Source organism: Cnephaeus nilssonii (genome assembly GCF_951640355.1).
Source record: "Cnephaeus nilssonii genome assembly, chromosome: 8".
In the NCBI taxonomy this organism is placed as follows: domain Eukaryota; kingdom Metazoa; phylum Chordata; class Mammalia; order Chiroptera; family Vespertilionidae; genus Cnephaeus; species Cnephaeus nilssonii.
The window spans coordinates 37,509,264-37,525,588 of NC_137079.1; the positions used below are offsets into that span (position 1 = coordinate 37,509,264).

Consider the following 16,325-nt stretch of genomic DNA (forward strand, 5'->3'; position numbering starts at 1 on the left):
TTAAATCAGTGCATCCATGAATTCCAGTACAATTAACTACTCATTCACTTCAAATCATACTAAAGAATATATAAATAAATAGTATAAACTGAAATGAGACTCAAGAAATATCAGGGAAAACAACTTTTTCTAAGCACAAAATTCCCAAGTTATGCCTCTATGACAGCAAATAAATGATTTTTGACTCAAGTGACAAGAAATAAGTGTGCTTGTTAATATGTATGAGATCTATTCATTTGATAACAGCATTTCTAGATTTCAGCATTAGATAGTAGGCTTAGCTTATAAGAACTAATTAATGCTAAAGAGAAATACAAAATTGTAAGAATGACAACTTTTACTAGCACTGAGCTAAAATGATATGAAAAAAGGTGACAGAGCTATATACACTTCTCTCATAATAAATTTGTAATGAAAAGATAGAAAAGCTAAAAGAGTTACTTATCAAACTATATTTCTAACAAACAGAAAAATGTTTTTAACAAAAAAAATCCCATAATTTCGAAACTCCAAAATAAAAAAAGGCAATGCCCAAAGAAATACATTGTAATTATCAACATAATTATGTAAAATTTCAACAAAAGAAAGGTCTGTACAGTGTGAAAAATATCATTAATTAGCAATTGTTCTGACTAGTTTTTAGAAGCCAACCATTCATTTAAGCCAAGTTTAAATCAGATATAAGTTTGACTTGATGGAAAATTCAAGTATATCAGCCATGCAAGGTAGGACAGATTCAGGGCCAGAGTAACTTATACCTGGGAAAAAGAATACTAAATATTTTAAAATACAACAAAATATTAATTGATCTCTACTAGCAACTTGGGGGAAAAATTATACATATTTTGGCCAGGGAGATCTTCTCTTTTACCCATTCTGAAATGTGGAATTAATCCACTTCTTTAAAGAAAGGGAAATTTTAGAATAGGTAATTACAGTGTTAAAACCCCCCCCACAAAACTAGTACTTACCGCTTTCTTTCCAAGTTCAGTCTTTGACAATGTTAAGGATCCTGCAAGGTAGCATCCAGGTCCTGCCCCTTTAGGTATTCTAACAAGAAGATTTAAGAGAGAGAGAGAAAAAAAAGAGAAAGTTTCATGAAGATAATTAGGAGTGGGAAGAGGGGGACAAAATGATTACATTCTGAAATAATTTCCATAGCTAAGATTTCAAAAATCAAAGGGACAAATAACCTTAGTATAAAATGGTAAATCACAACATACTAAAACTTTAGCCCAAGGCAGTGGTCGGCAAACTCATTAGTCAACAGAGCCAAATATCAACAGTACAACCATTGAAATTTCTTTTGAGAGCCAAATTTTTTAAACTTAAACTTCTTCTAATGCCACTTCTTCAAAATAGACTCGCCCAGGCCGTGGTATTTTGTGGAAGAGCCACACTCAAGGGGCCAAAGAACCGCATGTGCCTCGCGAGCCGCAGTTTGCCGACCACAGGCCTAAGATAATGAACTAACATTAATAGAATACAGTGTGTAAGGTAGGCATTAAGTATAAGCAACAACATCACTTACTTGTCATCAGGTAAGGAAGTAACAAAGAATGGCTGGTTATATTTGGGTGGTAGTGTCAAATTACTCGATTTCTTCTTTCCTAGAAGTGCAAGGCTATGATTTTCATGAATATCTAAGCTCAAGGTATTAGACAACCTATGAGAAACAATAAATGGAAGATCTTTAAGACGTTCCAAATCACTGATTTGCTCATGACGAATCTGTAGACGAATTGTATAATCTCCTTTCTCCAGTTTCATGGAATACTAAAAGAAGAAAAACAACATTTAGAAAAAGTAAAGTTTGGCCAAGTAAACAGAAATTATAGAAAGAGGATAAACAGAAACAGTTACAACTTAAGAGTGCTTAACAGCAGTTGAGGTATAGCACAAGCTACTACAAACACTTTTACATACGCACAAAATCTCAATCTTGCATGTGAGCAAGCAGTACCAGGGACATCAGTGAACTGTCCAAGGTCACATATAGAGTAGTAAAGGACAAGGGAGCTGAAGGCAGGTCTGACTCCCAAGCCCTCATTCTTCCAACTACATGTTACTCCCATAGTCTCAGCTACATCAATAGCTGAGAAAAACTATTATTTTCTAGTTCATGGTTACTTAAGAATTTATAAAACAACACAAAAAATTAGCAAAATTGAGGTGCCATATAATATCTAAGACAGATACACACACGTGTATACACATGACTGGTAATCTTTCTATTATAACCAAAATGCCACATCTCTTTATTGCTGATAGAAGCAATCAGAGATTAAGGAATAAAATTTACTATGCTCCAGCTAGTTAACCTGCATTCTTCTGATGAGATTTTAAAAGCAACCAAAGTGATGGCTCTGCAACAACCCAGTCTCTATTGGGAGAGATGTGACTGGGGCTTGCTTTGAGAACAAAGGAAATCATTCCTTGAATGACTAACCAAAAAACCTACCTGCATAAGTTATTGTTATTATTTAGTATAAAATTATAAATGTTACAAGATTTACCTTATTTCCTTGTAACAATATTTCAATCAGGGATAAAATTTCTGTAATTTACGATTAAAAGGTTTTTTTCTTCAGTACAATAGTGCAAGCAGAGTGCTTGGCATACAGGAAGTGCTCAACACACAGCTGTCCAATGAAAAGATAAATTTGAAAGTTCTAGGACACTGCTATAGTGCTCTTTATCCAGTTAAGACCTAAGATCATTTCCAGGTGCTCACTTATATCAGAAGATTTGCCTTCAACCTTCAGATGGGTAGAAGCAGTGGGTAGGAAGCAAAAAAAATAAAAATAAAAAACTATGCTGGCCAGTCATCCTTGCCTCCATCTACCCCAAAACATTTTCAGCTAAACTACATGGCTGAAAAGTTGTCCCATTCTGTTCTACAACAGACAACTGAGCTTCTAAAAAAACACAACACAAATATTACCATAACAAGAAAACAGGAATTTGTTAATTTTAAAATCACTGCAAATTTCATACCTGATGTGGATAGGCATCGCCTGAACCCATCTGTCTTTTATTCTGGTCAAAGATGATCCACAGTTGGCTGTCAAATTCTGATTCATATAATAATTCACAAAGTAGTGGGCAGCTTGGAGTTACTTCCCCACTTTTGGGCTATAAAAATAAAGAATTATTACTTGATATGGTTCACATGATTTCTAATGAAGATTTGTAATACTGTTACTAATGAGACTTTTACATCAAAAGTATTAAAATTTTTTCTTGTGGTAGCCAATTTTTTAAATGTAGAACATCCAGTATTTTGGCATTTATAACAGGTACTTCTCTTGTATAAACTTTTAAAACCAAATATTATGTTTCAATAAGAGTTTTACTGAAATCTATGGATCCTACATAAACTCTTTTATCCAACATTTATACTGGCCTCAAATACCTTTACCACTCATTCAACCTAGGAATTATTCTAATGTCTCACTGCTCCCAAGCCTGCTTCACAGAAAGCAAATAGGCCAACTACCACCATACTCAGAAGGCATCTAGCATTGATGAGACACTTAGCCACTGGACAGGTAACATTGTACACTGAACAGATTCAGTGATTACAAAAACTAAGGCTCAAAGGCCAGGTCACCACAAACTAGAATTTGTGACTTCAGACTTGAATGGTACTTAGATCATTACAAGTCATAATTTCCCAAAGAATAATTCCAAATTAAGCACTGTTAGTTACTTGATTCTATTTCATATTTACATACACTAAATTTATCATCCTTCTGTTTTAAATTTTCTGATTCATTAACAAAACACAAAAGTGCACTGTAAAAATCTACTTTATTATAAAGATACTTACTTGATGAAAGTTATAGGTAAGGATCATTTCATAAAGTTGACGATTATTTGGCAAAACATCTCTTGATCCTAAAGGTTTTGTTTTCGCACTCAGTGGGCTGTAATTAGACAATGAGTAATTATTTGATTCAATAATTCATTTAATGAGACAAATAAAACTATAATCAACAAAATCTGTAACATATCACAAGACACAAATACACATTCCTAAATACTACCCTTTTCAGTATACTTTATAATATTTTATCATTAACTTACCTAATTATTTACTGACTGAACCATAGCAATACATATTATAGTTTAAATTGTGCAACATTATGAAGATAATCTTTTCACGATAAAACATTTTCAAATGTCAACTAATAGTCCTTAGTGTAATCAGTTCCCAATGTTAGATGCAAAGAGTGGCAATTACTAACACAGTGTTGAAGAACAGGTTTTGACTGCAGGTGGTACTCACTCCTCACAGGATAGGTCCTGCTGGGTGCACTGAAAAATTTACATGCTATATAATGCTAGAAACTACTGCTGGGGTTGACTCAGACACCTGCCAGGATTCTGAGAATAGAGTGTCAAAAACTGAATTTTCATTTCCAACATTCAGATGGATTTAAGAAAATTACTATATCTTCAAAGAGTGTAAGATCCTCCTACCCCCACCACATCAATACTCAACATCCTTAGCCCTAAAACATTTAATGATACCGTAGTGTTTGGACCCAGCTCTTCAAAGTTATGCAGGGAGCCAGATCTTCATATTTCAAGGAGGACTGAACATCAAAACGGTTGATTCCTTCTGATGCATGCTATGAAGGATATTTATCAAATTAGTTTCTCAAACTTCACTGAAAATATTTTATGACAATATTAAGATCTAAAATAAATGTCTAATGCAAAGTTTATAAGCACCCATGAACAGGACTACTTTTAAATTACCTGGGGTTATTTTAAGAACTACTGGTAATGTCCCCAGTGAAGTGTAAATCCAACCAGTGAGATTATTTTTCAGTAACACAAACAACTGACTTTAAAAATAATGAAAATGCGGAACTCACAATGTTTAACTGAGGAGCGGTACACACTATCCCATGGAAAGAAATGGTGTAATCAATATTGACATCACTAAGACTAGCCCACCAACGGGCAATGCAAAATTCAATTGCTTTCCCACTCTGCAAAGAAAAATAAATTACAAATGTATAAATCATCTCAGATAATGTCAGAACTACATATGCTCAATGTTCTCATTTTATTTCAAATTGTAGAATATAAATAGATGTTTCAAAGCAATCCTATGCCTTCAAACTTTTCCTACTTGTAAAGCAAAAGAAAACAATAAATTTTAACTGTGCTTGAAGTTATGGAAATTACAGTTGCAGGGACATAGTGCAGGCATTTAAATACATACAGTTATTTACTTACTAGTGGCCCCGTGCACAAAATTAATGCACGGGGGGTGGGGGGGGGGGGGAAGTGTCCCTCAGCTCAGCCTGCACCCTCTCCAATTGGGGACATCTCTCTTGCAATCTGGGACCGCTGGCTCCTAACCGCTCACCTGCCTGCCTGCCTGATCACCCCTAACTGCCTCTGCCTGCCTGATTGCCCCTAACTCCTCTGCCTGCCTGCCTGATAGCCCCTAACTGCCCTCCCCTGCCAGCCTGATCTCGCCCCCAACTGCCCTCCTCTGCCAGCCTGATCACCCCTAACTGCCTCTGTTTCGGCCCCCACCACCATGGCTTTGTCCGGAAGGAAATCGGACATCCGGAAGGTGGCCGGTTGACCCAGTCTAATTAGCATATTACCCTTTTATTAGTATAGATAATCCTACACTGCTTGTCATGAAAGATCTGAGGCAGCTTTTGAAAACATATACAATAAAATAATGGTGAAAACAAACTGGAATAAAAACCTAGGACCAAAGGAAAAATAATGATAGGAGAAAGGTTATTAAGCTTTATAAGGCATAATCAATAGCCACAGATGAATTTCAGGCTCCAAGCTGCCTCGCAACCAAAACAAAATGAAATTATGATTACTTATATTTTTCCCCCATTAAAATAATGAAAAACAAAAACTTCCTAGTGCTCAGTTTTAAAGTACGTTTTCTAGAAATCAGTACATTACAAAGTTTAAAGGTGAATCATAACACTGATACATACATGAACACAAGTGAAAGTAATCAGAAAAGTAAGCTATAGGCAAGATCATATGACCAACTATGGAGCAAGTTCAAGACAGAACGTCAGTACATTCACCTTCCATGGAGGAAGGTCTAGTCATTATTTCTAACACTACAGGTAAGAATGGAGACCTGCCATATTTGAAGTACTTTCTGTAAGAAGCAGTAGCCCCTAACCCCTCTGCCTGCCTGCCTGATTTCACCTAGAAAGCAAATTAACTTCATGGGCAGTAATAAAATAACTTAAGTGATGCATAGAACCATCTTAAATAAGGAAATAATCTACAGCGGGATAAAGACACAATATCAGTCAGGGTCCCCAATGCAAGGCAAGAGTATCTGTCAGACCAGCACTTTCTTTGACCAAATTATTTAAGAGTTAAAAAGAGATTAAGGGGCAGGAGGGAGGGAGGGAGGGACAAAAGAAAAAAAAAAGAGATTAATATTTACCTTGGACTTGGTCTCAAGTATCCTAATTAGATTACCTATCTTCCTACTTCACTTACTTGGCATCTTACCTAATAATAGACAAACATGTAAATTGACCGTATCTCCACTACGCCCACAGACAATCAGGACTGAATAAGCAAATTAACCCAACAAAGATGGCGGGTTATTTTGCATATGCAGGCGTGGAGCAGCCAGGAGGGGCGGGACGCCTGCTAGGAGGGGGAGGGAGGACGGCGGAGGGAGCTACAGGAGCGGTGCTCTGGCCGGGAGTGAGGACTTGCAAGCTCCCAGGTGGCTGGGAGCAAAGTCAGGGAAAGGAAGGCCTATTCTTTATTTTTTATTTTTTTATTGATTTTTACAGAGAGGAAGGGAGAGGGAGAGAGAGCCAGAAACATCGATGAGAGAGAAACATCGATCAGCCGCCTCCTGCACACCCCCCACCAGGGATGTGCCCGCAACCAAGGTACATGCCCTTGACCGGAATCGAACCTGGGACCCTTGAGTCCGCAGGTCAACGCTCCATCCACTGAGCCAAACCGGTCAGGGCGGAAGGCCTATTCTTGCACGAATATCATGCAACAGGCCTCTAGTTGACAAAATAAAGAACCCTCAAAAACTCTGAATATAAACTATAAAATCAAATTCAAATTCAAATACTTAGTCCACACCAAAAGGGAAAAGAAATTGTTTCAGGATTTTGAACTATTAATTAAAACTTACTAAGACAGGAAAAGCTTCAGTCAGTGTTCCTTTTTCTGGAAGGGAACAAAACTTATAGAATTCATGGCTTCGATATGCTCTTTGCTTCACAAGTTGTACTGCATGAAGAACAAACTTGGCCAACACCTCAGAAGAACAAGAACACACTGTAACTTCTAAAATAAAAAAGAAGCAAAATTTTATACTGATAAGATTCAAAATGGACATAAAATGATTTTAAGAATGCCCACTTATTAGGAAATAATATATCAATAATCAAATGATATATTCAAATGAAATTTGCATATGTTCTTAAAAACAAAGACTCAATAGAGTATTAATAAAGCTGAAAGGGTAGAAGATTCAGCTATGGAAAATAAATAAATCAGGATTAAAATAAACAACCACTATGCTGTAAACACCATGAGACAGCAAGGTATCCATAGATGGACACAATTATCCTAATAAGATACCTTTTAAAATCCCTCTCCCCTCTGCCAAGCTCAACCTTTCCTCTTGTTTTAGTAGAAAGCCAAGTAATTCCTGATAAAAGGGATTTTAATTTTAGAAACCTCTATTTGTCATCATGCTTAAATTCCGTAAGTATCTATTCAACTTCATTAATTTTTCCTAGTCTCTTTCTCTTGACTTATTTGTATTCTATTTGCTTCTAGAAGGGATAATGTCAGAACTACATATGCTCAGCTTTATTCTGAGGCAGAGGTGGAGGTAAGCCCAAATCACTGTGAAGCAGGATCAGCAGCTTATCTACTAAATACCCACTCTAATACAGGGAACTAACCAGGCTTATTTCTCTGGTTCCCTAGGTCAAGTTTGCACAGAGCTCTGTGAACCTAATCAATTGCTAATAATATAAAACCTGATATTATAACAGTAAGTTTTATTTGAAATAGGAATCATCTGTAGTACTTTTTTTTTTCTCTTTGACACCCCCTAGCCCTAGCTCCATCCCTGCCTGAGATCAAATTGACAAATAACACTGTATAAGTTTAAGGCATGCAACCTGATGATTTGATGTACGTAAACACAATAAGGTTAGTTAACACACACAATACAGTTACCAATTTTCTCGATAGTAAGAACATTTAAAATCTACTCTCTTAGCAAATTTCAAGTATACAATACAGTATTGTTAACTACAGTCACCATTAAATCTCTTAAACTTACCCATAGCTGAAAGTTTGTACTCTTCAACCAACATCTCCCCATTTCCTCCACCCCCTGGAGTACATTTCTAATCTGAGATTGTTAAATGCTCTGATTTCTTTCCATTCTGATAACTTATAATTTTTAAAAAAACAACTAATTATTTTCAACACCAGCCTAAAGAAGTCACATTAGGGCATTATAATTACTAACATCTACCATCAAAAAGATTTCAGAATCAGTATTAACTATAGATTTTTATTCTTTAAAATGATTAGTGCACATTTCATCAGAGCCTATCATTATATACTATCTGCAAGAGGCTTGGTGTACATGCATGGCAGCCAGAGTCGTTCAACAATGCAACTCCAACTCCAATCACTAACAGGTAAGGCATTATGCTAAACTAAGTTAAAATCTTGAATATTAAAACACATTAAGATGGCCTAGATGATTTGATGTATGAGCCAATGATAAATAATAATAGATCTTTAAAAAGTTTAAAATCTACTAGCAAATCTAGAGTGCCAGATATATATTGCTATGAGAAAAATATGCATTTCAGATACATGAACTTTATATAGTCGTAATCATAAAAGAGATAGAATGTACAAAAAGGTAAGTGCTCAAGACAGACTTGAACTTTACTTACCAGCCCATGTTGCACCCTCAGGAACCTCAATAAAATGCCTTCGAATTTGACCAGGTTTAAAATGTACATCTGTAAAGGCTAGATCATAGTGTGATGATTCATTTACTCTGAAAATTAATACAAATTAATGATTAAATGTGGTACTCTCATAAAAAAGGCTTTATATTAATTATAAGCCCACTAGTACTCTAGATTTTAATAGTTCATTAGAAATAAATACTTAAAGGCTGGTTACAAAATAGTGTGCATAATACAATCTCATTTTTGCAACATATTAGCAGAGATAAACTCTGGCTAGCCCAGTATAAATGATTTTTCTACTTTTTACCTGTCTGCTTTATAATCTGTAAGATACACACACACAATAAGCAAGTTCACATTTTCATTAAAGAAATTGTGCCACATTCACAGAATTTTTCCAATTACCAGAATTTGGGCTATAGAGAGCTCTAAATATTACAACCAAAGGTAATTTTTTATGTCATTGATACTGATTGTAGCTCTAAGACTAGTATTAAATAAACCCCCCTTTGTAGTTTCAAAATGTTTGCAAACCATAATGACACAGTAAAGAAAGAATCTACTTCCATAGCATTTTTGTAAGAAGTCAATGAAGCTAAAGGGCTAATGTATATTACCCACTATGAAAACCTAAATTACACACTAAGGACAAATTCTAGTCAGTGTGACAAAAATTTAACGAGAGCCTACTATATAAGGCACTGTTATTAGGAGTTACAAATACAATGATAAATAAAATATTTTCCTTTGCCACAAACAATCTAGAGGGGACAGAAAAACCACCTGAGACATTTAATGCAACACGTTCTTGGTAGATAGGAAGTGTTAGAAGAGATTTGGTCCATGCAAATGGACCAGGGAAAGCTTCCTGAAGGAGATAATGTCTCACCTGATGCCTGAATCTTATACATTACTTTGTCTAGGCTCCTACTGGACTTCTAGAAAATGTAAGGTTGAGAACTTAACTGTCCTGCAATTTTTCATGTGTACGTCACTTTTTACCTCCTCAATTCCATCCTATGTTTCCTATTGGCTGAGACTACTGCACTTTTAATATTTACCAGGTAACTAATTCTATATAAAAACTGTTAACCTAGAACTTTCTATTATTTCCAATACTCACATAATCTCAATCCTGTCCTTCTTCTACTAAACAATTTTTTTGTACAAATACTGTAAAATGGGCTCCATATTGAACATGTAAGATACAGTTCCGTGGGCTCATAGTCAAATGGATGGTTAGGTGGGTAAATTAAATAAAAAATCACAATATATTCGCTAAAGTCTATTACACAGGCATGTAAAAAGCATTAGGAAGCAGCAAGAAGGGCCTCCCGTCCCCTGGGGATGACCAGGAACACGCTTGGTGGTTGAGAGACAGGAGACCAAAGCAAAGAAATCAACCCAGTCCTGAGGAAACCCGGAGTGTCAGCATCTGTGACTTCATGGAATATGGTGTATGTAAAAATGATAGGAAACACTGGTTTATAAAGAATCCTTGTTTTCTATCTTAAGGAGCATAACTTGGTCCTTGAACATGCCACTGATATATTTAAACGGGAAGCAATATGATCAGCCTTGAATTCCTTGGCTTCAGGTGGAAGACAAGATGGAAAGCGAAGAGTCTGGAAATAGCAGGTGACTGGAAAAGTGGACGAAAACAGTAATCCCAGATGACAAGGGGATTAAAATGGAGTGGGAGCAGAAGAGGATGAAGTCATATATTAATATTGCAGAGGGAGTGGGCAAAATGAAGACTAAGAGGTCCTCTGAATTGGACAATTATAAGGGCATCAGCATCCTGGTGGAAGGCAGTTTCAATGCAGGGGCACAGAACAGATGTCATCACTTATTCTCATAGTGAACAAGGAATAACATGGTTGACTATGTGCCACTTGAACTTTGAACAAGGAGTAGAACTAAAGCCTGGTTATCTAGTTATTGCCTATTAACCCTTTAGAAGTTCACATTGTTGCCATAAATAACCATTAAAAAAATTTGTCGACCCTTGAACAACATGGGGATTAGGGACGTTGACCTTTTAAGCAGCCAAAAATCCATGTATAACTTTTGATTCCCCCAAAACTTAGTTGTCCCTTAGTATCCACAGGGGATTGGTTACAGGACAACCCATCGGTACCAAAATCTGCAGATGCTTAAGCCCCTGTATAAAATGGTATAGATCAGAGCAGAGTCAGCATTCCACATCTGTGGACTCCCAACTACAAATCAAGAACAGTATGAGTACAGGTATTTATTGAAAAAATTCACATGTAAGTGAATGCACACAGTTAAAACCTGTGTTGTTCAAGGGTCAGTTGTTACTATACGGGTAACGTGTTACTTACTTTGCTGCTATAACTGCAGTGACTGGAACTCTGAACAGAGGACCTGCATTAGGGGATGCTATATCATAGCCACATACCTAAAAAACAGCATGTTACATTTTGGTATCCATAATTAACTTAAACAGAGAAAAAAGGAAAAAGTGTAATCTATTCATAGAATAAATTAATCTAATATAAAAATTTAAAGGTCTTAAGCACAAGTTGATTAATATTCTGCTATCAGGTCACATGATTAATGGCAAATAGCCTAAACAAATACAAGTAGTACAACCCTTGTCTAATTCACACTAATGGGGAAAAGGACTGCCATATAAAGTACTTTTAAACATTTCAAAGGTAAAGAAAGTTTAAAAAGAAAATGAAGCTACACCAATACCTCTGTATAATGTAATCCTTCTCTTAAGCCCCGGGGATCCACACGTATGTTTATATGTCTACATTGATTCATGAGTTCCAAATGGCTAGGACACTGAACCCAAGATGAGTTTGAAGTTAAAGCTAAATGAAGCTGAAGGGATATTTTTTCAGAGTTTTCTGGCATTAAAGAAAAATAAAAATTAAAGATTAGTACTTTCTCTTTCATTTAACAAAGTCCTATCTTCTCTTATGAAAATTTAGCAAATTTGTAAAAGGCACTAGACAAAACACAGCTTAAATAAAAATCACAGAATCTTCCTCATGCTTTAGTACACTTATAATCCATTTACACTTTCACTCAACACTGCTACAGCCTTAAATTAATATAAGGAGTTTGTGTGGATATTTTTCAGTACTGCATGTGGAAATGGCATTTGATCAACATGAAGACTGTCAAACATACAGCGAGGACTCTTCTGTTTACCTCATTGAGCAGAGGCACTCTTGGCTGCTTCTACTTCCTACTCTGCCTTATACCCAAGGAGTAAAAGTGGAAAAAAAAAGGCATTTGATTATTTATCCACAATTTAATAAAAATATAGGTCATTCAAGGCCCATTCTACATATTTTCCTAGATAGTCAGAATGCTAACTGAATTACCATAGTATTGGAATCCCTAGGTGCCATCACCTTTTCTCTAAAATCTATAATATTTAAAATAATATACTGCCCCTGGCTGTGTGGCTCAGCTGGTTGGAGCGTCAGTCACCCCATACACCAAAAGGTTGCGGGTTTGACCCCAGGTCAGGGCACATTGCTAGGTTACGGGTTTGATCGCTAGTCAGGCATGTACAGGAGGCAACCATTTGATGTTTCTCTCTCACAGTGATATTTCTCTCTAAAAATCCATAAAAACATATCCTTGGGTGAGAATTTAACAAAATAATAATAATTTAAAAAATAATAATAATGATAATATTGTCAATTTATGTTTTCTCTTTAGAACATTAGCCCAAACAGCATTTCTCTATTATACTATTCACTTAAATAATAAATGTGAGCACTTTAGCTTATCATCCATTTAGTACTTACCAGTATTTTCTGGAAATACAGGTTCAATGCCAACACCATGATCTGAAGGTGCCACCACCTGAACAGGATCTCTGAGGTAGATGCCACGGTTATTTCCAACGGTAACAGTGAAACCTAATTTATTAGCAAATGATGTATTCTGAACGAGGTAGTCATAGGCTTTATCAACCTAATTACAAGAACATAGAGAGTAAGATATAAATGGTTAGGTCAAGAAAATGTTTTGTTGCAAGTTACCAATTTGATTAAAGTTAATTTCTATCTATATTAAGCTCTCTAAAATTAAGAGTGCAAGGATACCTTCATAGACAAATTACGGTCTAACTACTGGACTCACCTTCCCTTCTACTTTCTTCATTCACATTATTATTCCCAACTGACCAAAGTGAGGAACTCTCCCATACACCAGTATGATTTACCAGTTTTTGCCCTTTACTTTACCTCTTTGCTTTGAATTTCTACCCTCTGTATGTTCTACATGTATATTTCTCTATCTTGCTGCAACAAAGTTGTCTTAACTAAAAAATTTGTTTTCATATCCTCTTTGCTTACAGTTCAGAGACAACTATGATGATATAATCTAGAATTAGATATACTCAATCATCATTATAACAGGAAATATTATCCAAGAAAGCTAAAATATTTTCTCAATGACTTACATCACAGTTTCCATACAAACAATACCTGAATAATACCATGTCCTTGGGCAAATACTTCTATATTGTCAGCCTTCACTGCAGTGTTTTCTAGAGCTCTTCTGACTGAATGAACTGTGTAGTTAACATTATTAGCTTTCAGACCTAAAATTTAAAAAGAAAAAAGTGTTAGAGAACTCACTACTTTAAAACCTTTCCCCCTTCAACAGTACAGATAACAGGTGCATTCCCTAGTTCTCATGTCTTGTGTTTCAACACTCACTTTTAAATCTTAAAACACACACACACATACACACACACACACACACACACACACACACACAAAAAAACAACAACAAAAAACAAAACAAAAAAACACCCACTAAACAATCTAACCAAAACTGCTGGCATCACACAAAGACTTACTTAAGAAAAATTACTGTGTTCCCATTATGCAAGGGCATGAAAACAGGCTATGCAGAGATAATGTAAATGTAAGAAGCATATACCTAAAGGCATTCCAATGACATTTGCTTTAAAACACTGCTGGTCAAATAATATAAAACAAAACAATCTGCGGTCCCAGGTCGTGAGAAGGATGTCCGACTGCTGGTTTAGGCCCAATCCCACAGGCCTGGAGGGATTCCACAGGGATCGAGCCTAAACCGGCAGTAGGACATCCCCCAAGAGGTCCCCGATTGGAGAGGGTGCAGGCTGGGCTGAGGGAACCCCCACCTCTGTGCACTAGTTATCAACTGTTGAGCAAAAGTAGGCTTACAGTTGTGAGTATACAAAACAGTTTATTCTTATATTAGTATTTACTAATTATTCTATTATCTTCCACACGAGCAACTATAAACCTACTTTTGCTCCCACTGTATAGTTGCTGGCAGTATTTTTCAAACTGACTGCATGTTATATAAACACCAGGGGGACTTAAACAATCACAGATGCTGAGGCCTCACCACAGACCAATTAAAGTAGCATCTTTGAGACTAGATCCCAGACACAAATATGAATTAAAAATTTCCAGGGTAATGCTAGGGAGCACCCAGGCTGGGAATGACTGTTCTATGGGAAGGATATGGAGGTCACCAATCTGTAAACCCTGCATTAATGCCCACTGTTAAGGATCAAAGACAAGTAATATAGTATTCCTGCCCTCTCCAGAGCTCAACAAACGTGTAAACTCTTATGATACTGTAAGAAATGAGCAAAACAAACATGGAAACATCATGCTGCTGTAAGAGCAAATAAAGTGAAGCTCTATCAGAGGAACAAATACATACACAAGAGTTTGCAAGTCCAAAAAATGGGAGAAAGGAATTCTAGGCAGAGAGCAGTATGACCAAAGACAGGAAGCATGAGCAAACTTGAAATATTTGGTGAGGTTGAACAGGACTAGTAATAAGGGTAGTGAGTCCTGGAAATTATATCAGAGGACAGTTCTGAGGTGGAATTGTCACCACAGTCGGGATACCCTAACTTTGAGTGCTAGTCAATGTCAATGCCACCCTATTTCATGACATAAGCCTCCGGCACAGCAAGCTAGAAATTCCTATGTCGCTTTCCACTTCACTTTGCTCCACAGAAATATTCATTACCTTCTAATAACTAATATAGACAATTACATTTTTTAAAAATAATTTTTAAAAAATTGATTCCAGAGAGAGGAAGGAGGGCAATGGGGAAGGGGGTGAAAAGAAACATTGACTGGTTGCCTCCTGCATATCTTCCTGAACCTACAACCTGGGTATGTGCCCTGATTGGGAATCAAACATGCCACCTCTTAGTATACAAGACAAGGCTCCTACCAACTGAGCCACCCCAGCCTGGGCGATAACTATTTAGTATTTTTTTTGTAGGTTGTCTCCTCCAACAACAATATAAACTCCACATGGGCAAGTATTTTTGATGTTTTGTTCACTAATTTAGCCCCAGAGCTAAAATAATGCTTGATAGTCATTAATAGCCAATAAATAAAAATGTATTTGTTGAATGAATAATAAATACACAGTCAAATCATTATCCTAATATATAAAAACCCAGGGTCCATAACGTCCAAAATGACCGAAGGCTCGACCAAAACTGGAAGTCAGTCCTGCAGTCAGTGCTGGGTTGCCGTGGCGACCCACCACTGACTGCTGAGGGGGCTGCAGATCAGGCCCGGAAAGAGGCCCAGAGAGAGAGAGAGGCAGGGTCTGATCCGCAGCCTCTGTGGCAGTTGTTGGTCAGCCGTTGCCTCTCTCTTTCTCTCCGGGCTTCACCAGCAGCCATGCCTCTGTCTCTCTCCAGACCTCTGCAGAGGCTGCTGATCAGCCCCACCTCTCTGATCAGGCCCGGAGATAGGCCCGGAGATGCTGACTGGCATAGAAACCAACCAAGCAGAACCAAATCTGGGTGAACAATAAGGAGCCAATGGCTGCCTAGGAGGCGGAGCTTTTGACATTGACTGGCATAGAAACTGACCAATCAGATACAAATTGGCTGGCAAGGGGGGGCAGTTGGGGGCACCCAGGCTAGCAGGGGAGGGTAGTTGGGGGTGAGATCAGGCCATTGGGGGCAAGATCAGGCCAGCAGAGTAGGGCAGTTGGGGCAACCAGGCCAGCAGGGGAGGGCACTTGGGGGTGAGATTAGGCCGGCAGGGGAGAGCAGTTGGGGGCGAGATCAGACTGGCAGGGGAGGGCAGTTAAGGATGATCAGGCAGGCAGGCAGGCAGAGACAGTTAGAGGCGATCAGGCAGGCAGGCAGGCAGGCAGGTGAGCGGTTAGGAGCCTGCGGTCCCAGATCGTGAGAGGGATGTCTGACTGCCAGTTTAGGCTCGATCCCTGTGGCATCCCTCCTGGCCTGTGGCATTGGGCCTAAGGGGTCCCCAATTGGAAAGGGTGCAGGCT

The 16,325-nt window shown here is 37.5% G+C and overlaps 1 protein-coding gene across 4 annotated transcripts in view; it reads right to left on the reverse strand.

Annotated features, from left to right (window-relative positions):
• TPP2 (tripeptidyl peptidase 2) overlaps positions 1-16,325 on the reverse strand; it is a 92,874-nt gene that overhangs the window by 27,208 nt on the left and 49,341 nt on the right. For all 4 annotated transcript variants that reach the window (XM_079779060.1, XM_079779061.1, XM_079779062.1 and 1 more), the window contains exons 12-23: positions 13,481-13,596; positions 12,797-12,965; positions 11,724-11,881; positions 11,348-11,424; positions 8,979-9,085; positions 7,181-7,335; positions 4,887-5,003; positions 4,537-4,637; positions 3,833-3,929; positions 2,998-3,135; positions 1,532-1,776; positions 972-1,050 (exon numbers count right to left, since the gene is read on the reverse strand). In XM_079779060.1, the coding sequence (XP_079635186.1) occupies positions 972-1,050; positions 1,532-1,776; positions 2,998-3,135; positions 3,833-3,929; positions 4,537-4,637; positions 4,887-5,003; positions 7,181-7,335; positions 8,979-9,085; positions 11,348-11,424; positions 11,724-11,881; positions 12,797-12,965; positions 13,481-13,596 (1,559 nt within the window). The remainder of the gene's footprint in view (positions 1-971; positions 1,051-1,531; positions 1,777-2,997; positions 3,136-3,832; positions 3,930-4,536; positions 4,638-4,886; positions 5,004-7,180; positions 7,336-8,978; positions 9,086-11,347; positions 11,425-11,723; positions 11,882-12,796; positions 12,966-13,480; positions 13,597-16,325) is intronic.